This window comes from Orbicella franksi, chromosome 12 (genome assembly GCF_964199315.1).
Source record: "Orbicella franksi chromosome 12, jaOrbFran1.1, whole genome shotgun sequence".
Classification (NCBI taxonomy): domain Eukaryota; kingdom Metazoa; phylum Cnidaria; class Anthozoa; order Scleractinia; family Merulinidae; genus Orbicella; species Orbicella franksi.
This window is the reverse complement of record NC_138156.1, coordinates 7,519,896-7,541,261: the sequence shown is the minus strand read 5'-3', so window position 1 is coordinate 7,541,261 and position 21,366 is coordinate 7,519,896. Positions and strand designations below refer to the sequence as shown.

General features: G+C 40.4%; 1 protein-coding gene across 1 annotated transcript in view; it reads right to left on the bottom strand.

The window, feature by feature from the left end:
- Positions 1-16,333, bottom strand: part of LOC145462919 (uncharacterized) — a 25,314-nt gene extending 8,981 nt beyond the window's left edge. The window contains exons 1-11 of the mRNA XM_081446590.1: positions 15,813-16,333; positions 10,658-11,082; positions 6,814-6,983; positions 6,059-6,232; positions 5,323-5,675; positions 4,561-4,840; positions 4,176-4,393; positions 3,387-3,655; positions 2,863-2,933; positions 2,727-2,776; positions 1,825-2,187 (exon numbers count right to left, since the gene is read on the bottom strand). Coding sequence (XP_081302716.1) covers positions 1,825-2,187; positions 2,727-2,776; positions 2,863-2,933; positions 3,387-3,655; positions 4,176-4,393; positions 4,561-4,840; positions 5,323-5,675; positions 6,059-6,232; positions 6,814-6,983; positions 10,658-11,082 — 2,373 coding nt within the window. The 5' untranslated portion in view covers positions 15,813-16,333. The remainder of the gene's footprint in view (positions 1-1,824; positions 2,188-2,726; positions 2,777-2,862; positions 2,934-3,386; positions 3,656-4,175; positions 4,394-4,560; positions 4,841-5,322; positions 5,676-6,058; positions 6,233-6,813; positions 6,984-10,657; positions 11,083-15,812) is intronic.
- Positions 16,334-21,366: the final 5,033 nt, after the last annotated feature.

The following is a 21,366-nucleotide window of genomic DNA, read 5'->3' as shown; positions in this document are numbered from 1 at the left end:
TAGAGTAGGGTAGAGTAGAGTAGAGTAGAGTAGAGTAGAGTAGAGTAGAGTAGAGTAGGGTAGAGTAGAGTAGAGTAGAGTAGGGTAGAGTAGGGTAGAGTAGAGTAGGGTAGAGTAGAGTAGAGTAGAGTAGAGTAGAGTAGAGTAGAGTAGAGTAGAGTAGAGTAGAGTAGGGTAGAGTAGAGTAGAGTAGAGTAGAGTAGAGTAGGGTAGAGTAGAGTAGAGCAGAGCAGAGCAGAGTAGAGTAGAGTAGAGTAGAGTAGAGTAGAGTAGAGTAGAGTAGAGTAGAGTAGAGTGCAGTAGAGTAGAGTAGATTAGGGTAGAGTAAATTAGATTAGAGTAGAGTAGAGTGCAGTAGAGTAGAGTAGAGTAAAGTGCAGTACAGTAGAGTAGATTAGTGTAGAGTAGATTAGATTAGAGTAGAGTAGAGGGCAGTAGAGTAGAGTGCAGTAGAGTAGAGTAGAGTGCTGTAGATTAGAGTAGAGTAGAGTAGAGTACAGTAGAGCAAAGTAGAGTAGAGTAGAGTAGAGTACAGCAAAGTAGAGTAGAGTAAAGTAGAGTAGAGTAGAATGCAGTAGAGTAGAGTAGAGTAGAGTATAGTAGAGTATAGTAGAGTAGAGTAGAGCAGAGTGCAGTAGAGTAGAGTAGAGTAGAGTAGAGTGCAGTACAGTAGAGTAGAGTAGATTAGAGTAGAGTAGATTAGATTAGAGTAGAGTAGAGTGCAGTAGAGTAGAGTGCAGTAGAGTAGAGTAGAGTGCTGTAGAGTAGAGTAGAGTAGAGTGCTGTAGATTAGATTAGAGTAGAGTAGAGTAGAGTACAGCAAAGTAGAGTAGAGTAAAGTAGAGTAAAGTAGAATGCAGTAGAGTAGAGTAGAGTGCAGTAGAGTAGAGTACAGTAGAGTAGAGTACAGTAGAGTACAGTACAGTACAGTACAGTAGAGTGTAGTAGAGTAGAGTGCAGTAGAGTACAGTACAGTAGAGTACAGTACAGTAGAGTAGAGTGCAGTACAGTAGAGTAGATTAGAGTAGAGTAGAGTGCAGTAGAGTAGAGTAGATTAGATTAGAGTAGAGTAGAGTGCAGTAAAGTAGAGTGCAGTAGAGTAGAGTAGAGTGCAGTAGAGTAGAGTAGAGTAGAGTAGAGTAGAGTAGAGTAGAGTACAGCAAGGTAGAGTAGAGTAGAGTAGAGTACAGCAAGGTAGAATAGAGTAGAGTAGAGTAGAGTAGGGTAGAATAGAGTAGAGTAGAGTAGAGCAGAGCAGAGCAGAGTAGAGTAGAGTAGAGTAGAGTAGATTAGAGTAGAGTAGAGTAGAGTGCAGTAGAGTAGAGTAGAGTAGATTAGATTAGAGTAGAGTAGAGTGCAGTAAAGTAGAGTGCAGTAGAGTAGAGTAGAGTGCAGTAGAGTAGAGTAGATTAGAGTAGAGTAGAGTAGAGTACAGCAAGGTAGAGTAGAGTAGAGTAGAGTACAGCAAGGTAGAATAGAGTAGAGTAGAGTAGAGTAGGGTAGAATAGAGTAGAGTAGAGTAGAGCAGAGCAGAGCAGAGTAGAGTAGAGTAGAGTAGAGTAGATTAGAGTAGAGTAAATTAGACTAGAGTAGAGTAGAGTGCAGTAGAGTAGAGTAGAGTAGAGTAGAGTAGAGTGGAGGGGAGAGCAAGGTGGAGGGGAGAGGCGTAGAGAAGTCATCAGTGGGTAGAAGCAGAGCAATGAAGAAGAGTTGGCTCACTAGATAGTTAAGTCGAGTTAATTAAGTAGAGTATATAGAGTAGATTACATAGAAAAAGAACAACTAAGATTTAGGGAACAACTAAATGGTTATACTTCTTAGTACCTGTGAGGCTAGGTCTTTCCTGTTTTCCATAAACCAGTTTAACCGGCTTCTGAATCCAGGAAGTTTACCCAGGTACTTGCCATCCAACACCCAACAGGCCAGCAGAGGAACCAGGCCAACCAAGCTACGCACGCGCAGAGGAAAAAACTCCTCTCCTCTGTGGAAGTGATCGTAATAGAATCCGTCCTCAGGATCCCAGAGTCCAAACCCGTCCGACATTTGATTAATGGCGTCCGCGATGCGGGTGAAATGTTCCAGGAACTTGACAGCAATGTCTTCGTAGGCGGCGTCATTAAGAGCGAGCTCTAAAGAGATGTTAAGCATCACAACAGAATATATGGCCATCCATGCTGTGCCGTCAGCCTGTTATAAAAAAATTGATTTATTTGATTTGATTTGGATCTATAAAACCATAGTTAATGGAGGAAAATGGTTAGGAAGGCTGGTAAACATCAAAGAAGCAGACAAACAGTCTACGATTTATGTTGGAAGGTCCTTGACCCTGCACATCTTTTGTCTTATGCTTATTAACTATGCATGAATTACATAATCGCAATGCTTCTATTGGTTAGTTGTATGAGCACACATAACCACCTTTTGCATTTTGCCAGGATTTGTGCAGGCTTAATCCCCAAAATAGCAAACAAAAACATACAACAAAGAACTTTTCCAAGTTTCCTAACTATTTCCCTCTATTAACTATGATAAAACCAAGCTGAGAATAAAGCCTTCGGAACCGGGCAGAGTTTTAGTCGTCTTAAACCGTTTTTGGAACTTCAAAGTCTTGTTCAAGCAATTAACTTGTAGACCTTAATTACGCTTGTGTGCAGTCTATTACAAGAAGTATATTAATCAAGTATGGCCTTACAAGGAACTATGTTAAAAATAGACTGTTTCTTAACCTGGCAAAGGCGGTCTCCTGGGGGGAGAGGCTTAGATCTGTCAAAACACCCTGAAAAGAATAAAAGTAAACCAACGATTAAGATCCGTAGCAGAGATATCAGAGAAGATCGGTCAAAAGTGTTGTGTGATACTCACCAATGTTGTCAAGACCAAGAAATCCTCCTCCAAAAATGTTCTTCCCTTCAGGGTCCTTCTGGTTTACCCACCTTCAGAGAAACTCACATTAGAATATAACTATTGCATACCCGCTATTGAACACAGAACACCATCTTCTAATTGGTAATTAACTATTACACGGTAAGTCATTTACTACAAATCATTTATTGATCGCTAAATGACTAATCAGGCCTTACAAAGAACCGTCTCCTAAAAATTAGCTAGAGAGGAAATTAGCCTCGGTACTAAAATCATGATCAAACGCCTTGTAACTAAGGGGCAGGTACATCGTTCAAAGTGCTTGTTTGTTGAATATGTGGTATCGTAACTCGATCATTCACACACCTAACCAAGGGAAGTTAGAATTTTCATTTTGATCAGAACTGAGCTTGTGATTGTTTTGATTCACATTAGTGCTTTGTTCACAGAACAAATAAAGCTCTTATTTAACTTCCACATTTCAAGGATTTTCATACAACCTACAATTGGTTTTCATGGCTTACCAAGTAAAGTTTAGAAGAAGTTTCTGAAAGCATTTCGCAAGGAAGACAGTGTCCTTCTCTCCAGACCTCCCGGTCAGTTCGTACACTCGGTAACAGGCCAGCGCGTGCACTGGTGGATTGACGTCACTGAACGCGAACTCGTACGCGGGAATCTGTCCGTTTGGTGCCATGTATGTCTCGCGTAGGAACAGTAACAACTGGTCTTTGGCAAACTCAGGGTCGACTTTGCAGAAGGGAAGCATGTGGAAGGCTAAGTCCCAGGAGGCGTACTCGATAAAGTAAGAGGACAAGGGTAACATTAGTTGTTTATCCTTTGGTGAATTTCGGAGGGCCCAGCTTTCGTTGGGTGGGGGGTTGGGGGGGGGGAGGGGTTTGAGGAGGGGGGGGGGTAAAAGAAAGTAAAGCGGCCCATCAAGTGGCCAATCAGGTAAGCGCTTCTACTCCTCCTCCCTGGATGGAAGGCTGGTCCATCGACGGGTTCCCTCCCCCAGTATCCATTTCTACACCTGGGTGGAGAGAGGCACTGTGCAAATAAAGTGTCTTGCCCTAAAACATAATACAGTGTCCACGGCCAGGGCTCGAACCAGGACCGCTCAATCCGGAGGCGATCGCACCAACCATGAGGCCAGCGCGCCTCTAAGGGGAGGGGCGGCAGAAAGGGAATCGCTATTTTTGGCTAGTTTTGTGGGCTGAAATTTTCTCAATATACACAGAGAAGAAAGAGATAAATCTTGTTGAAAAGACACCGTTAGGCAAAAGACTAGACCTGAATTTCAAGGTGAAACTTACCCATGGGTATTCCCATTTGTCAGGCATAGAAATCACATCTTTGTTATGCAGATATTTCCATTCTGAGTTCCGTCCATTAAGACGGTTACGAGGCGGGCAAGGCATGTTAGGATCGCCTTTAAGCCATTCATCAACCACGTAGTAATAAAACTGTTTGCTCCATAGCAATCCTGCGTAGGACTGGCGCGACACTATCACCTCTTCGTCTGACAGGGACTCTAATGACAGAAAAAAACAAACAAGAAAATCAACAAAATGCTCACACAGTGTCACGCAACACTTTAAGTGCATCACGCAAGGGTGGTATCAGCTTACGCTCTTTTGGGTTCCAGTCTTGTTTTCACTGAATTTGGAAAACACAAAACTACATAAAAACGGTTATCACCAGGTATAACAGTCTTGTAAAATTCATCAGCTTCGTTTTTCCTCCTGGTGACCATTTCATCAAAACCATTCTCCCTAACAGACAGAGGAATTCTGTCATCGCAGGCTGAAAGGCGACAACGAATTATGTGCCGTCCTCCAGAGGGGACCGTAAGGACGTAATGCGCTGCCATCTTGGAGCCCCTTTTTAGGGGATTAACTGCATCGGCTTTGCCGTCAATGAGGTAGCGATGAAATGCATCTTTTGTGTACGATGAGCTGTTAACTGTGTTGTAGAGTTTCTGATAAAAATAAACAGGAAGAAAAAATACAAGGAAATTTTTAAATGATAGAATGTTGTTCTTTAAATCAATTTTTTAGGCGAAAGAAAACTATACTATGTCAAACTCAGAGGGTGAAGTCTTCTTAAAGACTGAAAAAGCAGCGAAAAAAAAAATGAATATCAAGGACCACTAAGATTAGATTAGATATTTTGAACTCTGTAATACAGTTAATACACATGCAAGGCTTTGGTCCTTTTATATTGGTGTCTGAAAAAAATTAAAACATGTACAGTGACTGGCAATGTGGATACACCCTCCTCACTAGAAAGTGAAAGGTAAATATTGTGTGGATAGACAATAAGAGCTTCTCCAAGTTAAAATGTTATCTGTGTTGATCAGTTTGAATGTACATGGAATGAATACTAAAAGATTGTTTGGTATCATTGATTTTGTTTTTGTTCTTTCTCTTCGTAACAACAAGTCATCGGGCTCCATTTTACCTTAAAATTTGTTTCATTTTCTGTGAAAATCATTTCCGGTCGGTGTCCTTCCTGGCCAGAGTCCACAGTAAAAAAGTATTTTCCCAACGTGTCGTGATGACATGCCACAACACCAGGTTGCGTTTGGATCAACTTTGGTTTCGTCATGCATTCTTCCGGTTCAGTGCCGCATGTACACGCCTCGTGATCACAGCCCCAGCTCCACGTGTTCCTGAACCACAAGGTCGGTAGCACATGCACCCGCGCTGTTTCCGGTCCGCGGTTGGCTACGGTGATTTTGATAAGCACATCATCAGGAGTGTTCTTTGAGTACTCTGCAAAAATGTCCCAATAGCGTCCCTCCTCAAATACGCCTACAGTGAGAAAGGAACAGACAGTCAGGCAATTAGTTGCAGGTATCTTGACCATTCCACATCGTTTCATTATTCAACTAAGGGACCAATTTTCAGAGTTTCGCTTTTTGTATTTGCCTTTGGGTTTGCCTTTCAAAAGTGTTGTCATCACTTGCCATCTTTTCAAATAGTCCATCAGCTGCCGAGATAGCTCAGTTGGGAGAGCGTCAGACTGAAGATCTGAAGGTCCCTGGTTCAAATCCGGAGAACTCGCTTGAGTTCTGAATAATCCCGGGTCTCGGCATATTTTGATTGCTTTGGTTTTCTTCTCTCTCTCTTCTTTTCGCAAATACGTTTTCTATTTTCGCTATTTATTTGGTACAAGCTTTTACAATCACACTCACCAGTATCAGCCAGTTCAAACTCTTGTTCCTGCTTTGTTCTTTCTCTGTTCTCGCTGACAATTAAGTCATAAGGATATTCATTCTGTGGGTATTTGTACAGGGCCTTCATGTAAGAATGAGTTGGAGTGGAGTCCAGATAGTAGTAACATTCCTTCACGTCCTCACCATGGTTACCTGACACATGAGTAACAAGTTAATGATTGCTAAGCCTCTTTCTCAAAGCGAGTCTTGGTGCCCATCCTTTCATATGAAAAGGAGATTTCATTCACATGCAAATTAAACTCATTTTCATACGAATGATTGTGTACCAGGCCTCGTGTTGGTGGAGAGGCATAGGGCACTCGGAAATGGGCTATTACTGTAGTGGATTTCAATAATAGCGTCTTTTCAGCTCTTGTTTTATTTTTGATCCTTTTTCGGCTTTAATTGTGTTGAAACGATAGCGAACGCTAATGCTGGACATAGTTGAATATTATCATTTCGTGTGTTTCAGGACACAGATGGGGTTTCATGTCAAGGAACAAATCAAAGAATAACACAACTGTCACACTGTTTTTCCAAATGTAGAAGATTACCAGCAGAAAATGACGCTTCTGATGTAATCTGAGAGCAGAGTTTATTGTTGAGTGTGAAACACAGGTTTGTGTCAGAAGAGAGGAAAATTATTGTAACATCAAGATGCACAGTTTTTTTTATTCAGAATTCAGATAACACGGTGCTACATTAATTTAATCTTTAATAAACACTTTCCTTACCCTCGTTTCCAGTGAGTCCAAAGAGTCTTTCTTTCAGAATGGGATCTTTCTCATTCCACAAACACAAACCAAAACATAGTCGACACTCCTGGTCCGTGATTCCTAGCAAACCATCCTCTCCCCACCGATAAGCACGTGATCGGGCGTGATCATGAGGGAAATAGTCCCAGCTGAAAAAAATCCGAGGTTGTCACATGATAATGCCTGGATGAGTTTGTTGTTAAAATTAAATTCGTTAATTTTAAAACTAGTAAGTCAATTTATGCCGAATCACGTGGACATTTCCTGCACGCAATGCTTGATTGTGTGCTCGATAAGTGAAAAACTGAACTTTAATTCCGCTTTGACTAAATCACTGTTTGTTTTTTCATTTTCATTGCCACCTTAGGCCATCCACACACCACTTGCAAACACGAGGGTTTACTCACATCACTATGCACGAGGCACCATCGCGGAAATGTAGTCGAAAAGTCACGGAAACCTTCAAATAATGGCACCTCGTTCCCAGAGCTTTTCCCTTACACGTGCACTACTATGGTTTCCATGAGGTAACGCATACAGCACACAGAGATTTAATTTCAAACTGAAGGAGTCTTCAAGACGTCATCAAATTCTGTCCTTTTCTCTTGGAAAGACCAATAAAAAGTTATTACAATCTACTCTTTCTCTTAGTCGAAAAGTCAAAAGCCAAAAGACAGTTTTACATCAGTGGTAGCCTTGTTAAAAACAAGAAGATCTTTAAGATCTTACAACCGCGCTTTTAAAAGTTAACTGTTTTGGTAGCATGAGTGACCCGAAGAAAAAAAAACGAAAAAAAAATATCGGTTTTGAACCTATTTCCAGCAAATTTGGCACACTGGAAGCTGAGAAAATTACTCTATTTCCGGTCATCATTTTTCAGCTCTTTTCGTCATATCCCCCCCTCGGGAGGGTTTTGTAAAGTTAGCGAATTAGTTGCAAGCCACCGTAATGGTGATTGCTGTCGGCGAAATGTTTATTTGCTAAAAAATTGCGGCCAAATCTTTCGGAGATGGAAGTCAGGACATTTGTAAGGATACAGAAAGTAATTTGGGACCAGTTGCTGACTTGTAAGGCTGAAATTATCCAGAAGTAAGGTTTTTTTAACGTGAACGTAACGAGGGCCGCGCGGTGAATAAATTATCGGCTCTTCTCACTGTCTCGTTCTGTTTTTTGTTTCGTTCTCTTTTGGAGTCCGCCGAGGTCATTTTTTCGTCTAAATGACTTGAGAAAAGTTCGAAAAAGATGTTCCTCTTGAATTTTCAGTTTTCAGGCAATAATCCTGGATTTTTTTGACCGAAACGTAGGTTCACTGGTTATGTTAATGTGTTTCGGTGGCTATGGGCGACCGTCGCTTCCTTTGTCGACTCACGCAATGAAGCTAGGTTACAAAAAAAATCTAATAATATTTAGTTCTGGTTTTGTTCGATTTCGTTGAAATTTTAATATGATGAAGCTGGATTGTTAACGAATAGATTTTAATACTGCCGATATGAGGTAGCTATTAACGCTAAAGTGATATATCGCTTCGATGTCAGGGTTTTGAAGAGATTTTTTTGCAACGTGTAGGTTCGGCGTGATTTTGTAATCTGAGATTTCTGTTGACCCTGAAGAAACAAGGTTTGGCGAGTAAACATTACCGATTGCGTAATTCAAAGTTGGCCGAGTGGAGATCTGCGTCTGGTCTCCGACAAAAAAAAAATAAAAAAAAATAAACCAAGGGTAGAACATGAACCGCGCTCGGCCCATGGCCGCGCGGTTAATAATAGTCTAGTATATTAATAAAACGTATCAACATGGTTTAGGGGAATTTCCCTTGTAATTTGGAACAAGGTTGATGAAGGCTTCGTGATATGCATGAATAATGCACGTGGACTACGGAAAGCTATTAAGATGATTTTCTTGAATAACGCATGCAGCGCTCGACGAGTGTTTGATCCCAAATTGAACTAGAAGTGAAGTCTGCGAGACGTTATCAAATTCTGGCATTTATTCTTGCAAAGATCAATAAAAAAAGTCATTGCAATCTACTATTTCTAAGTCAAAAGTCTAAAGACAGTTTACATCATTGGAAACCTAAAAATAATGGTCTAGTCATGTTAAAAAGTACCAGCATGGTTTAGGGGGATTTTCCCTTGAAGTTTGGAACTCGTTTGAATAAGTGCTACGTGATGCGTGCGAAAAATGCACGTGCACTACTGATGGTTTCCTGAGTAACGCATGCAGCGCTAGGGGATTAGATCTCAAATGGAAGAAGTGAAGTCTGCCAGATGTTTTTAAATCTTGCTGCCTTTTCTGCTTGAAAAAACGAATAAAAAGTTATCGCAATCCACTCTTTCTTTAACAATTTACTTCACCTTCATTTTCTGCTTCATCTTGGTGTTCTAAGCGCATTTGTCGTGAATGAGCGATGTCATTCAGTTCAAGTGGCCTAATGACTGTTCAAGAACGGGCCGATGATAGTGTGATTTCTGTAACCGGAAATCGTTAATGTGAAAACAAAGTTTATTTGGCGGAGAAGGTTCTTATATTTTAGGAGTTCTTGATCGCGTGTTCTTAATGAGGATTACACGAGGAAAACATCAGTAACGAGGCCTCACGTAATGTTGTTTTCTGCGGTAAGTTTTGGCAAAATCAGACATTACATAACATTCTGTTGAACTTAGCAGGAAACGAGAGCTTTTTGTTAAAGTAAACTTTTGTGAAAAGAGAAATATTTGCTCACAAATCAGTGAGAATGCTTATGTTTTTCTCTTTGTTTCTTATCACTGTTCAGACTTCATAGTCAGGCCTGAGTGTTCTGAACGAAAGGCACGCGGCCGGCTCGCTGTGAGGGGTGTTGGGTTTCCATTTATTGACCTCTATTGGAACTCGCGTGCCAGATTCAGTCTAGGTTCTTTTCTGTGTATGTCACTTTTCTCTTGACATCCCATCTCCTCCCCTCGTCAAGTTCATTTTAATGCGCGTGTGGTGCCTTCACCTTTACAAATTTAATTGACTCATAAAAATGTATCTATCCCAGTAATAATTTGAAATTTGTTTTATTAAATCGGCTTTGGGCCTCTCAGCCATTACATTGATCAAGCTTTTAGTGTCTCCGAGACGCTAACGCCCAGCAAACAAGGATGGGTAACGCAGCCTAACATTTAAAAAGTCCCCTATGTATAGGGCAAAGTAGCAAAACATAAAAAAAACTTTCTGCAGCTGTTTGGCACGAAAAGAAAAAAAAACATTAAATATCTGATTTAAGCTGATTTCCTGAGAAGAAACAATTGGGTGGAATTCTATGATGCGAGTTCTGGCCTCGTGCTTGAAAATGTCTCTTCGAAGTAAACTTTTGAAGATGAAAAACGTAGCTTTTGAAATGGCTGAACCACGGTACAAGTTAATAGAAGCAGGTTCAGGAAAATAAAGGTTCAATATGATCGTCTTGATCTAGGGCGAAATTCCTCTAAGCATATTAGAGCAAACGTGTAAAGAACATTAAAGAGAGTTGTATCGGAATACAATTTTTGTTTTTCTCCGTTTTCTTATTACTGTTCAGATTTCAAAGTCATGCCGAATGATTGCTGTTTAACACGATGTTTATGTAAACACGAAATGTCTTGACGGGCTTGCTGAGAGAGGTGTGGCTTTTTCAATGAATTCAGCCATCAACAGTTGTTTGGTATAAACTTGCGTTCTCGGTTAACAATCGGGCGTTCCTAAAACTCAGACACCTTTTAAGCCTTATCTACTTCAGATCCACGCAAGCCAAAAACTGAGCAAAACTATGCAATGGCATATCAAGTATTTAAGACAGAAAAAAAGAGTAAAAATTGTTTACCAGTTGCCATCGTCGGAATAGTCTTCACGTACTGTGCCCCATTGCCTCTCGGACAAGTAAGGCCCCCATTGTTTCCAGCTCTTGTTGGAGTCGATCTTGTCTAGTTCCAGTCGCTTGTGTTCCTCGGTCTGTTTCTTGCAGATCGGCACTGGTTGGGAATGCTTCTTTCTTTGCCATGTCTTGGATGAAATTATTTCATCATTATCTGATATCGTTTTCGTGAAATGAGTGTTAAAATAATTTCGTACAGAAGGGATTAATAAAGATCCATTTGTGAAATGTTCCCATATCTTCTGAAACTCCAGGTTTCCCTTTTCACTCAAGCTTCCTTTTTCGCCAATTGCACGACGCAATAGCCTTTCTGCCACGGATCGGCGGCGCCATTTTGCGCCCAATCTTCCTTTTAAGGTAGCTCTGTAATCCATCTGTGAAAAGCAACAAATTAGTTTGAGTGCAACACTTGCTTGTCAAGATGGAAACTTCGTGTGTCCGCTCCAAAACAACACTGCGGCTTTTATCAGCTCGCATTTACCTTTGCCGTTCATGACATCAAAGTTAAAATTAATCTTACTTTGTTTCAAAGTCGTGACAATTTCTTTGTGCAAAGCTCACCCAGTCCAAGAATTACCATCTGCACGTGTACCTTGCACGTGCGGATCTAAAGGGCGGGAAATAAGAGGCGTGGAACTTTCGTGTCCGATATATCATACGAGCCTGTTCGCTGGAACCACCATCAGTTGTCGTTTGTTTTGATAGATTTTTCTTCTTCAATATCTTTCAAGTTGCACGAAAAGCTCTTTAGAGCTTTTGTTTTTTCAAAAAAGATCCCGCAATATTATTATGTATTTTCTAAAGTCTCGTCCACACTACGCTGGAGAAATTTGAAAACGCAGCTTTATTTTAACAGTTAGACCTACCGTCCACACTAATCTGTCACGAAAACGGACTCCTTTTCAAAAACGCTCTTTAAATTAAACCGGAAGAATTTAAAAACACCAGCTTTGCATTTTAGAGTGGATGGAAAACATTTTAAAAACGGAGCTTTTCGAAAACGATGACATTACGATACTCACGTGATTTTCCTGACCGAGTTTTCCTCAAACACAAATCCAAATGATCTTGATTGTTGCGTTTTCAAATTTCTCCGGAGTAAAATGAACGTTTGATGTTTTTTTCGGAGTGATCGAAAACGCCGTTTTTAAACTTTCTCCGGCGTAGTGTGGATGAGGCCTTAGACTAAGAACTGGGCAAAAAAAAAAAAAAAACCATCGAAAGACTTACCAAAGTAGCAAGTTTCTTTCTCTCAAGTAAAAGTAGTTCTTTCCATCTTTATTAGCTATGTTTTTTTTTCTTGTCTCGTGCGAGCTATAGCGTCTCGTGCAGGAGTGCCCTTGGACTTACGTAGACTGTTCACGGACGGTTTTTTTTTTTTTTGCTACTATTTTTTTTTCGAGCACCCGAGCCTTCCCCAGGGCCACCCCATTGCGTTCGGGTTTTTTCAAATCACCCCTTGTGACCTTGTGTGTAATTTGACGGGTTTACATATGCGACTTGAAATAACTTGATTTGACCGACGTATGTTCATGTGACTGTCATTTTTTTGGCTGCAAACATTCATTGAATCATCCCAGCTGGGAGCCCACAGAACAAAGAAGAACTCATAGTTCAGTCGACTTCCGATAACTCGACCCTTCGAGGGAAATTGAAAAAGGTTCAAGTTATTGGGAGTTGAGAACAAATGACCGGAAATAAGGAAAAAACGGTGTTGAATGTTTTTCTATTCATGCAGTGTACATTTTAATCAAATTTAATTACAGAATTGAGAAGTCGAGTGAAAATAAAACAATACGTCTCTAAATTACTGTATAAATCGGAACATAACGTAATGTGAAAAACAAAGGAAAGCAGCAGGGAGAAGTCCAGGAACTGTGGACTTAACAAGTGTTTTTTTTTTTTTTAAAGAGAACAATGTCGGGCTACTGGTACAATGCTCATGCGATTTAAATTTTCAAGGTTCATGCGATTTCCTTTTTCTTTTGTGAAAACTAGCGGAACCTGAACTGAACTGACACGTTGTGTAATGTAAAAGAGAGGAAAAAGTTCACTGACACGGCTGCTTCAAAATAAATTTAATGTTTTGGACTAAAGTACACTGTTTGTTTTGACTTGTCACGTATTGACAGACATGGTTCGAGTTAGCGGGAGGTTCGAGTTATCGAGGGCTCGAGTTACCGAGGGTAAAATTACAGTAAATGTATCACGGTAATCCAGGGGAAACCGATTTTGGTTTGAGTTACCGCGAGGTTCGAGTTTAATAGCAAAGGTTCGAGTTATCGAGAGTCGACTGGTATTTATAACGATTGACGTGCTATGTCCTGTGATGAAAATTACATGTGAAACGTACAAACGTGTTCGCTAGCCTCCAAAATAAGGCAGGTCCCGTTTCTTCGTCGTCTCTCAACTGTGCAAAGGTAGAAATATTATTTCAAGCAGGAACAGTTACTCTGTGAGTCACATTAAAACGAAGACGAGGCTGACCTGTACCCCGTCTCTTGAGAGTTCCATTGAACATCGAGCCGTTCTTCCTTCCCATGATCCCATGCTCCTTAGAAGATTCACCCAGACTACCTCGACTTTCGCCCATTCAAAGGACGGCAACTAGGGAGACAACTAGACCAGGACGATCAGAGATATGTTTATGTCACTAAGAGTTGTTACTTTTTTTGGTCGGTTGAGCGTTGGTGAGCGATCATCTTTTTGTCCAGAAATGTATCATTCCACTATTCTTGTTGGGAGACCACAAAGCATATTTATTTAACTCAATTGTCCTGCTTATCTGTTATTGATTTCGTGCTATTTTTAGTGGTGCAATGTGTATATTGGTCAAATTGAAAGGAAAACCACGGCCAAATAACTTTTCCAAAACGAACTATCAATTTTTTCTATGAGAGTATATTTTATAAGAATATCTAGGCTGAAATTTGCGAAATTTTAAGAATATTTTAAGAATAAACCCGAGGCTGGGATTTTGAAAAGAATACAATTTTGTGGGTTGAAAATTTGAAAACCCAATACACGCATGTCTTTAACCAAACCGTACAAATTCTTTCTTTCTCTAAACGGCAAAACTAGCCATAAAACAACAAAACAGCACTAGCCGTGTGTTCGAGGCTAGTAGCATTTCTGCAAGACGTTATGTGTATCTTAATGGCCAGCAATCTGGTTGAAAACTTACTTCAACGCCATCAAAGTCATGATAGGACAGATAATATGACATTTTGTCGGCATAGTCCATTTCGTATTCTTTTATTTTTACACAAGATCGGCAGAAGAATAAAATGGTGATAAACGAGTCCCAGAGGTTTTCTTGGTTTCCCAACGGTACGGTGCTATGAAGATTCATAGTCTCTAAAGAATAAGACGACTTTTCCCTCAAAAATTTCTGGCCAAAAGCTTCGGTTCTTAAAAATAGTTGCTTATCGCACCACACGGATACTAGTGCCCATTCCACTACGCGGACAATGCTGTGTTTTGCTGAGTTGTCACGTGTCAATGCCGTGAACCCAGCCAAACACACGAGGATTCCGATGAAAAATTGGGCTTATACGTCAAAAAAGAAATGAACTTTTTCCCAGTGAAAGTAACTGACCATGAAACGGAAAGATAAATTGCATCGGTCGCAATTGAATTTCCGCCAAAAAATTGCTGGCCATGTGATTATCGCGACAACTGAACATTTCAGTATACCACATAAAGTATAATTAACGTTCCGCATGTTCGAGAATTCTTTTCTTGGCGAGAAATTCACTCTTCCATCTCAATGTCATAGCTGTAAGAACCACATATTGACAAAAGCATTTTGTGGTTTTTCCAAAATTCTCGTGATCGTCTTGTGCCTTTGTAATTTGAAGCCATCAAACCAAACAACTTTTACCGCGTTTATCTTTATGCCCAGGCTCGATTTCCGCCACTCTCTCGAGTCCGGTGCGGTGCCCTACTCTATGCCCTGTGTTAACGAATCACTGACAAGCGTACGTGGGTTAAATTCGTTGCTTAACTGGGCAAAGCCATGACTTCGCATATTTGTACCGGATATCAAATTAAAACTCTTTTAGCAGGAAAGAGATTCTTAAACAGTAAAATCCGACTCACATACGAAGGGAAGTGGCAATCAAATTTCATCCTATTAACACGATTTACGAGGTTCATGTCGTGATGCTCGCCGGCCAACTCAAAACAAACAACTTGTCGGACCCCACCTTGCTTAACTGTTTTCTTTTTTTTTTGTGATCGCTATATCTAAATATGTTTTTTTTTTCTTGATCAAACAATTCCAAATTCTCACTATTATTACAAGGACGAATTTCACGGTGGGAGAATAATTCCTGCATGAAGACAACCTATCGCTCTCGCTGAGTGAATTTGCTCTATTAAAATGGCACATAGAAGTTTGGAAATTCCTCATTGATTGCGGGTTAAGGTGTAGGTTCCATACCCTAACCAAAGGTGGAGGGGAAGAGAGTGGTACTCGTCTATATATCATGACTGCGGTGCTCAGAAGATTATCGGGTTTTAGAGTTGTTTTGGTTTCAAAGCGAAGTGATAGATTTTGGCTTCTGGTCCGAGGAAAAACCTGATTAAACTTGAATAATGTTTATCAAACTTACAATCTAACAGTTTTGACTGAAAGACTCTGTCCTGGTCCAACGATACTCCATACTCTCATAAAAGTAGTAAAACGGCCGATCACGTGTTTTTTTTTTTTCCGTTTGACCTTTATTTTAGTTAGACAAGTGGGTGGCCAGCTAGAACGGAGGTTAGGGAAGACGAGGTATAGGGGACTGGGTAAGCAATGCAACAACAACTAGAAACATTGAACATCGAAATATTTATTATTAACTGCAACACAAAGGTTAGGGAAGACAAGACATAGGGGACTGGGCAAGCAATGCAACAACAAGTAGATACATGAAACATCGAAATAATTATTACTAGCTGCAACATAAAGATACAAATGAGGACTGGGATCCGGTGAAGAAGGGAAATAGAATGCAAATGGATGTGCACTCTATGAAGGTCGTGCTGATACTCGCGAATGTCGTTCGAGAACCAAAGAGTCCGTTTTAAAGCAAGAAAAGAACTGAGAGGCACTTACGTTTCTGTCAGCACTGCAGTTTACTGTATTAGCGATGTTTCATTAAAAAGCCTCCTTGTGTTGTATAACTGGCGACCAGACGTCGTACCTTTTCAAGTGTCGCGCTCTGTCGCAGTTCTCTCTTTCGTGGAAAGATTTACAGCTTTTTCTGTACGATTATCCGGCGATTTATACCCATTCTATGTAAGGAATATCTCCAATTAAGGGGAAATAAGTCACAAGTATGCCCATTGATTGCATCCGTTGACGTCAGCATTAACTGTCGTTGCTAATTGGCGAGGAGCTGCTGTTCACGTGCTTGTGTCATGTACGAGCAAGCCGAGGGGAAATCTCTTCCCTGTGCAGTCATGAACAACTTGGAAACGCCATGGAAAAATGGAATAATTTATTTATTTTAGCCAGTCTGAAAATTCTGCGTTTAAAAGTTGCCGTTTCAATGGTACTGGCATTAAAAAGAATTTGCCAACGAAGCAAACTTCGTCGTTCAAACTTCTTTACAATTTTATTTCTATGGAAGCAGTTAGACGTATAGACTGCCCACAATGAGAGACTGTCCTCTAAAAAGACATTTATGGATTTGCTTTGGTTTTGGTTCGTCGAATTTAGCATGACACTAAATCAACTAACAGTGGTGCAATAAACGTAATAGTCGTGCAATAAACGTTGAAATGTTATCCGCTCTCATTTGTTTCCGGTAAAAGGTCAACAGCGTCGCGTGAGCGAATCTTTGAGGATGTCAACAAAATAATTAATCGTGAAATCTGTTCACACGAACTAAAGAGGATATCTTGGTTATAAATCTAGGAAAAGCAGATAAAGGTCAACAAGAGACGACAAAAAAAACGTGATACTGGTGGTCAATTAGTCGAGAGCTCTTGGCATGGTGAACAAAATTCAAACAAGTACATTTGATTAAAAAAAGTGATTCAATTTCAATCCAGTTTATATTCAATCAAACAAGATCATTGTTAGTGGAAAGGAAACATATCAACCCATGTGTGTCTTGTGCATTCGAGAGTAACTCCTAAACCGACACGAACCAGTCCCTGTACTACTTGTGACGTCATCATTTTAATGCTTGCTCAGTGATGAATAGGAAATAGTGTTACAAAGAATGAGATCAATTGAGCCAAGGATAATGACACGCAAGAAATAAACCTTCTAATTTCTTCCCCTCAGATTGAAGAAAAAAACCAGACCTTTCCCGCCATTGCGACTTGTTGATCACTTTAGCTGACGTTTGGGTTCAGAACTTTCTCTTATGTGGAAAATGCCCCTAGTAGGGCAAGAAAACCGGAAAAGGAAGGGAGCAAAAACAGGGCCTTGTTCTGACTCGATTGATGAAGACGGCGACCCCAAGGAAACGCCTAGTGAAAAATGAATTTATATTTTACCTTCGAATTTCGCAATTGTCTACATCCGTCCATTACGCCTATTGGTCTCAGAACTTGCTTAAGCTAAACATGTAACGACAGCGGTTAATTCCAAATAAAAATACGAAAAATTAGCTGCCGTCTTCCACGTTCCAAACTACACAGAACTGAGTCATTTCACGCTGTTGTTTTGCAGAGGATGACCAAGAAATGTACAAAGACGACTTATAACGCACGTGCACAGCCATTGTTCTACTCGTTAAACCTTTTGTTTGGTGGCGTCTCGTGTCGTTGCTGTCGTGGTTTACTTAAGCTCTCTATTGCTTCAGTGATCACGGTTGAACAAGAAACTGAGGTTTTATTTGGCTCCAATGGAAAGTTTATCATTTTTCCTCCGCTCGTGCTATCTACGCGTGACGTGTTTGAATGGGAACAGGAAGGAACGTGAGACAAACGTGTGGCAAACGTGTGGCACTCACTAGGGTATGGTACTAAACACACGTGAGGAAAACCTGAAAATTCGTGGACAGAGAAGGTTTTCTAATTTAGTTACGCTACGGATTTTCCTGATATGTCTGCGTTCTTGCGAGTAGTAGTTGTGTGAAGACATGATTGATCACCGCAGTTACGCACACAACTAAAGCAGCTGTGAAATGAAAGCATGAAAAAAAAAAAAAAAAAAGAAAAGAAAAAATCAGGCTAGAACGGGATTCAAACCCATGACCTCTCCGATAGCGATACAGTCCTCTACCAACTGAGCTATCAAGCCATCCGTATGGGAGCTGGTCACGTTGTGAATTCGCAATATACCCGTAGATGGTGACGATACAAGTAAATATAGGAGAGATAGTTGTGTTAAATTGGCGAATACCAGGCAAATACCCTTACGGGTCCTCTCGGGTGGTTGGCTTTCGACTAGTATCGTGTGAGGTCTAGTCAGACCGGGTAACTCAGCCTAAGGGTTCAAGCTAAGCCATTTTCTATATATTCCATAATGTACCATTACAGTAGAACGGAAAATTCTGCAAGGATAGCAGCATAGCTAGCTTGATATGCCTTTGGCTAATCACCGGACAGATATAAGCAAAAAGCTGTTTAAAACTGTTCAGTATCTTTTTTGATAACGACTGTGTTATTTTGTCCAGTTTACAATCAATCGTCGGGCTGCGGTGAAACCAGGGGAAGATTGAGACAGATTTAAAATTAAAAGAAAAATTCTACATTATGTTGCTTTCTCAAAAATAAAAAGAGCTAAACAACATTTTTTTTTTCATATTACCCTCGGTCAGTGTTTACTGTATAGCGTAAACCCGTTTCACACAAACCATTGTCCTCGATGCTAAAATGCCAAAACTAAAATCTACTTTGTAGACATTATGATAGATGCGAATGCATTCGCATCTATCACCATGTCTACATTTAATCGCTACTGTTGGACATCTATTACTTTAAAATCTACTTTGATTACATGGAAAGGGTATTCAAAAAAGTATAGTTGACAAGCTACAGTAAGTGTAAAAATATAACCAGTAAAAAATCACTAGTCTGTAGTCGTACAAAAGCAAAAAGGGATCGAATACCACTGTGCTTCTATTTAAAGAAAACTCTCTAAAACATCCCAAACGACGTTTTACTAAAGTATAAAAACTAGCTTAGCTCCGGTAGTTATGAGCAGCCATCAAAAAAGTGTTTCATACTGTAAAACATGAAAACGCTCTGGAACGCGTGGAACCGAAATTTCGAGGAATGCATGGAGGCATTATTTTAGCGAATTTTCCTTTCTTCTTAAAAGGTGTATAGTAATTGTAAGTCGTAATGTTATTATAAATAGTCGAGCCTTTTTATTATGAGCTCCTGACTCGGGAGATTGTGCAACCACTCCCCACGTTTGCTATTCTAAATAAAGTTACCTTACCTTACCTTACCATACGAAACTGATTACTGAGAAAACGACTCAGTTACCATAAAATAAGAGCAAATGTTGATAAATTCAACTACCGGGTATCAACTTCCCAATTGAAGGGTCGACTTGGGCCGAAAAAAAACCTAAAACAAATCAAGGCAGTCGCCATGAAAAGTCTTGAGAAATTCTAAACGTTTAGGAGTTACATCCGGGTACTTTGTTTTGTACCACCTGGTTTACCCTTGGGTTGAATCCCGGGTGTGGTTAGAGTTAGCACAAAAGTGGGTGCATTGCAAGGCTGTATTTAGAAGTAGAAGAATTTAGCTAAGGAGTCAGTTGTCAGATATTACCGTAGTTCAAGCAGAAGAAGAATAAACAGCAAAGCTGCCAGAGCTAGTCCTGATATCTCTTGTTGTTGCACAGCAACTGCAGTTTAGGCTCTAACAGAAGGAAGGCGTTTTACTACTGAAAGTTCTGTTTAATGGTTCCGGCAACTGACTACGGTTGTTTCATTTCCAAGGACGGCCACTGAATGAGCTTGGAATGCCTGTGCTGTCGTCGCACAGACTTGTAAGTCCATGCAGCGTTCAGGAAGAAATCTGCGAGTTATCGATTCAGACCATTTTCACTTTTGCATAAAAACTACTTTAATTGTCCTTTTAAACCATGAATACCTTCGATTACAATATCGCGTCATCGATTACATTATTATACCAGATTATAAGGGGGACGTTTACGGCCGTATTTGTTACACAAGTAAGTGAGGTTACAGTTCGATTAAATAAAGTTAAGTGTTCTTCGATCCAGAAACGATTGATACCTTCGATTACAATATCATGTAATCTATCACACTATTACACCACATTGTAAGGAGTTCGTTTACTGCTATAATTGTTACAGAAAAGAGACTACAGTTCAATTAAATATCTTCGATTCTGGCACTAAGTAAACGCTCACCAATTTCTATCGAGCACGAGCGAGGTTAACGTCTTTTAATAGAGAGATAGTTAACCAAGTAACAGGCCATGCGACGTGCTTGGCAACGCAAAAACACCGTATGATTAACTACAGGGTCGGTGAGAGACCAGCAGCAACACAAGCCGCCATACAGACCCCCTGGGCAGCATTACACGCCAGGATAGCCGCCGGAACTCCTACACCTCCGGTGGAGACCCCCGCCACTCCCCCTGCAGCAGATACACAGGCAACCCAAACTGTGTTACATCCTGTTTGACAAATTGCATAGCCCAGTGGACCGGAATGAACTGTGCTGGGCAACAGGGCCAACATGATGAGAATCTTGACAACAGCATTCATCTTTGCACTTAATGAATAGTTCCCTTCACAACTGTTTAAAGAAATGGTGGTGAATAATAAGAGATGTTTCTTGTAGCGTGTGCATGTCAGTGTAAATTCAATGAATTCCAATTATTGTCACCCCTGAAAACACACCCATATAGGCGGATTTTACTGCCTATCAGAGTTATACATGATACGCAAAGAGGGACAAGCATGTTAGTCTTTCTGCGATGGATGCATCAAGCATTTGGCCCTCCTAGGTCACAGCACTTACTGGAGGCTTCAAACAATGAACAGCACTGAAAATGGTTGAAGTCACCTATAGCTAGGAGAGTTAGGCCCAGTTCAGACGCCGAACTTTTCATGAGCCGAACGTAATTCGAATTTGGACGGACCCAAATTAAGAAAAGTACACCTGTTGATTGAGAGGTCGAACTTAATTCGCCGAACTTTATTTAGTTTTAACTAAATCACATCGAAGTGTCAGCGATTTTCAGGCAAAGTGAAAACTGCTTGGAAAATACGTTATAATAATTTATGCATTAGGTTCGGCTCATGAAAAGTTCGATGTCTAAATCAAAGCAGTTCCAAAGCCGAAATTCCCGGGTGAGCTAGGCGGGAAGAATGGCTGGGCCGTTCCAAATTCAAATAGCCGTTCTTAATTGATTCAGACGCCAAACTTTTCATGTACTTAATTCAACGTATTTAGTTCGGCTCATGGAAAGTTCGGTGTACTTAGGTATGCCAATGACGGAGGGGAGTAAGGATCTTTAACCTCTAGAGTCCGAGTTTTCGGGTAAAAGATTTTGTTAAGGACTTTCGGGAGGCTGAGACGAAGTGTAACCAAGGCGACTAAGTTCTTTTTTGGTTGTTTATGGACCGAGATGGAGTCGAGGTCTATAACCAAGCAAGAAGAGAACGAACTTGGTTAAAAAAGGATTATTTTATGGGATAAAGAACAGACGTTACGTTCTGGGCG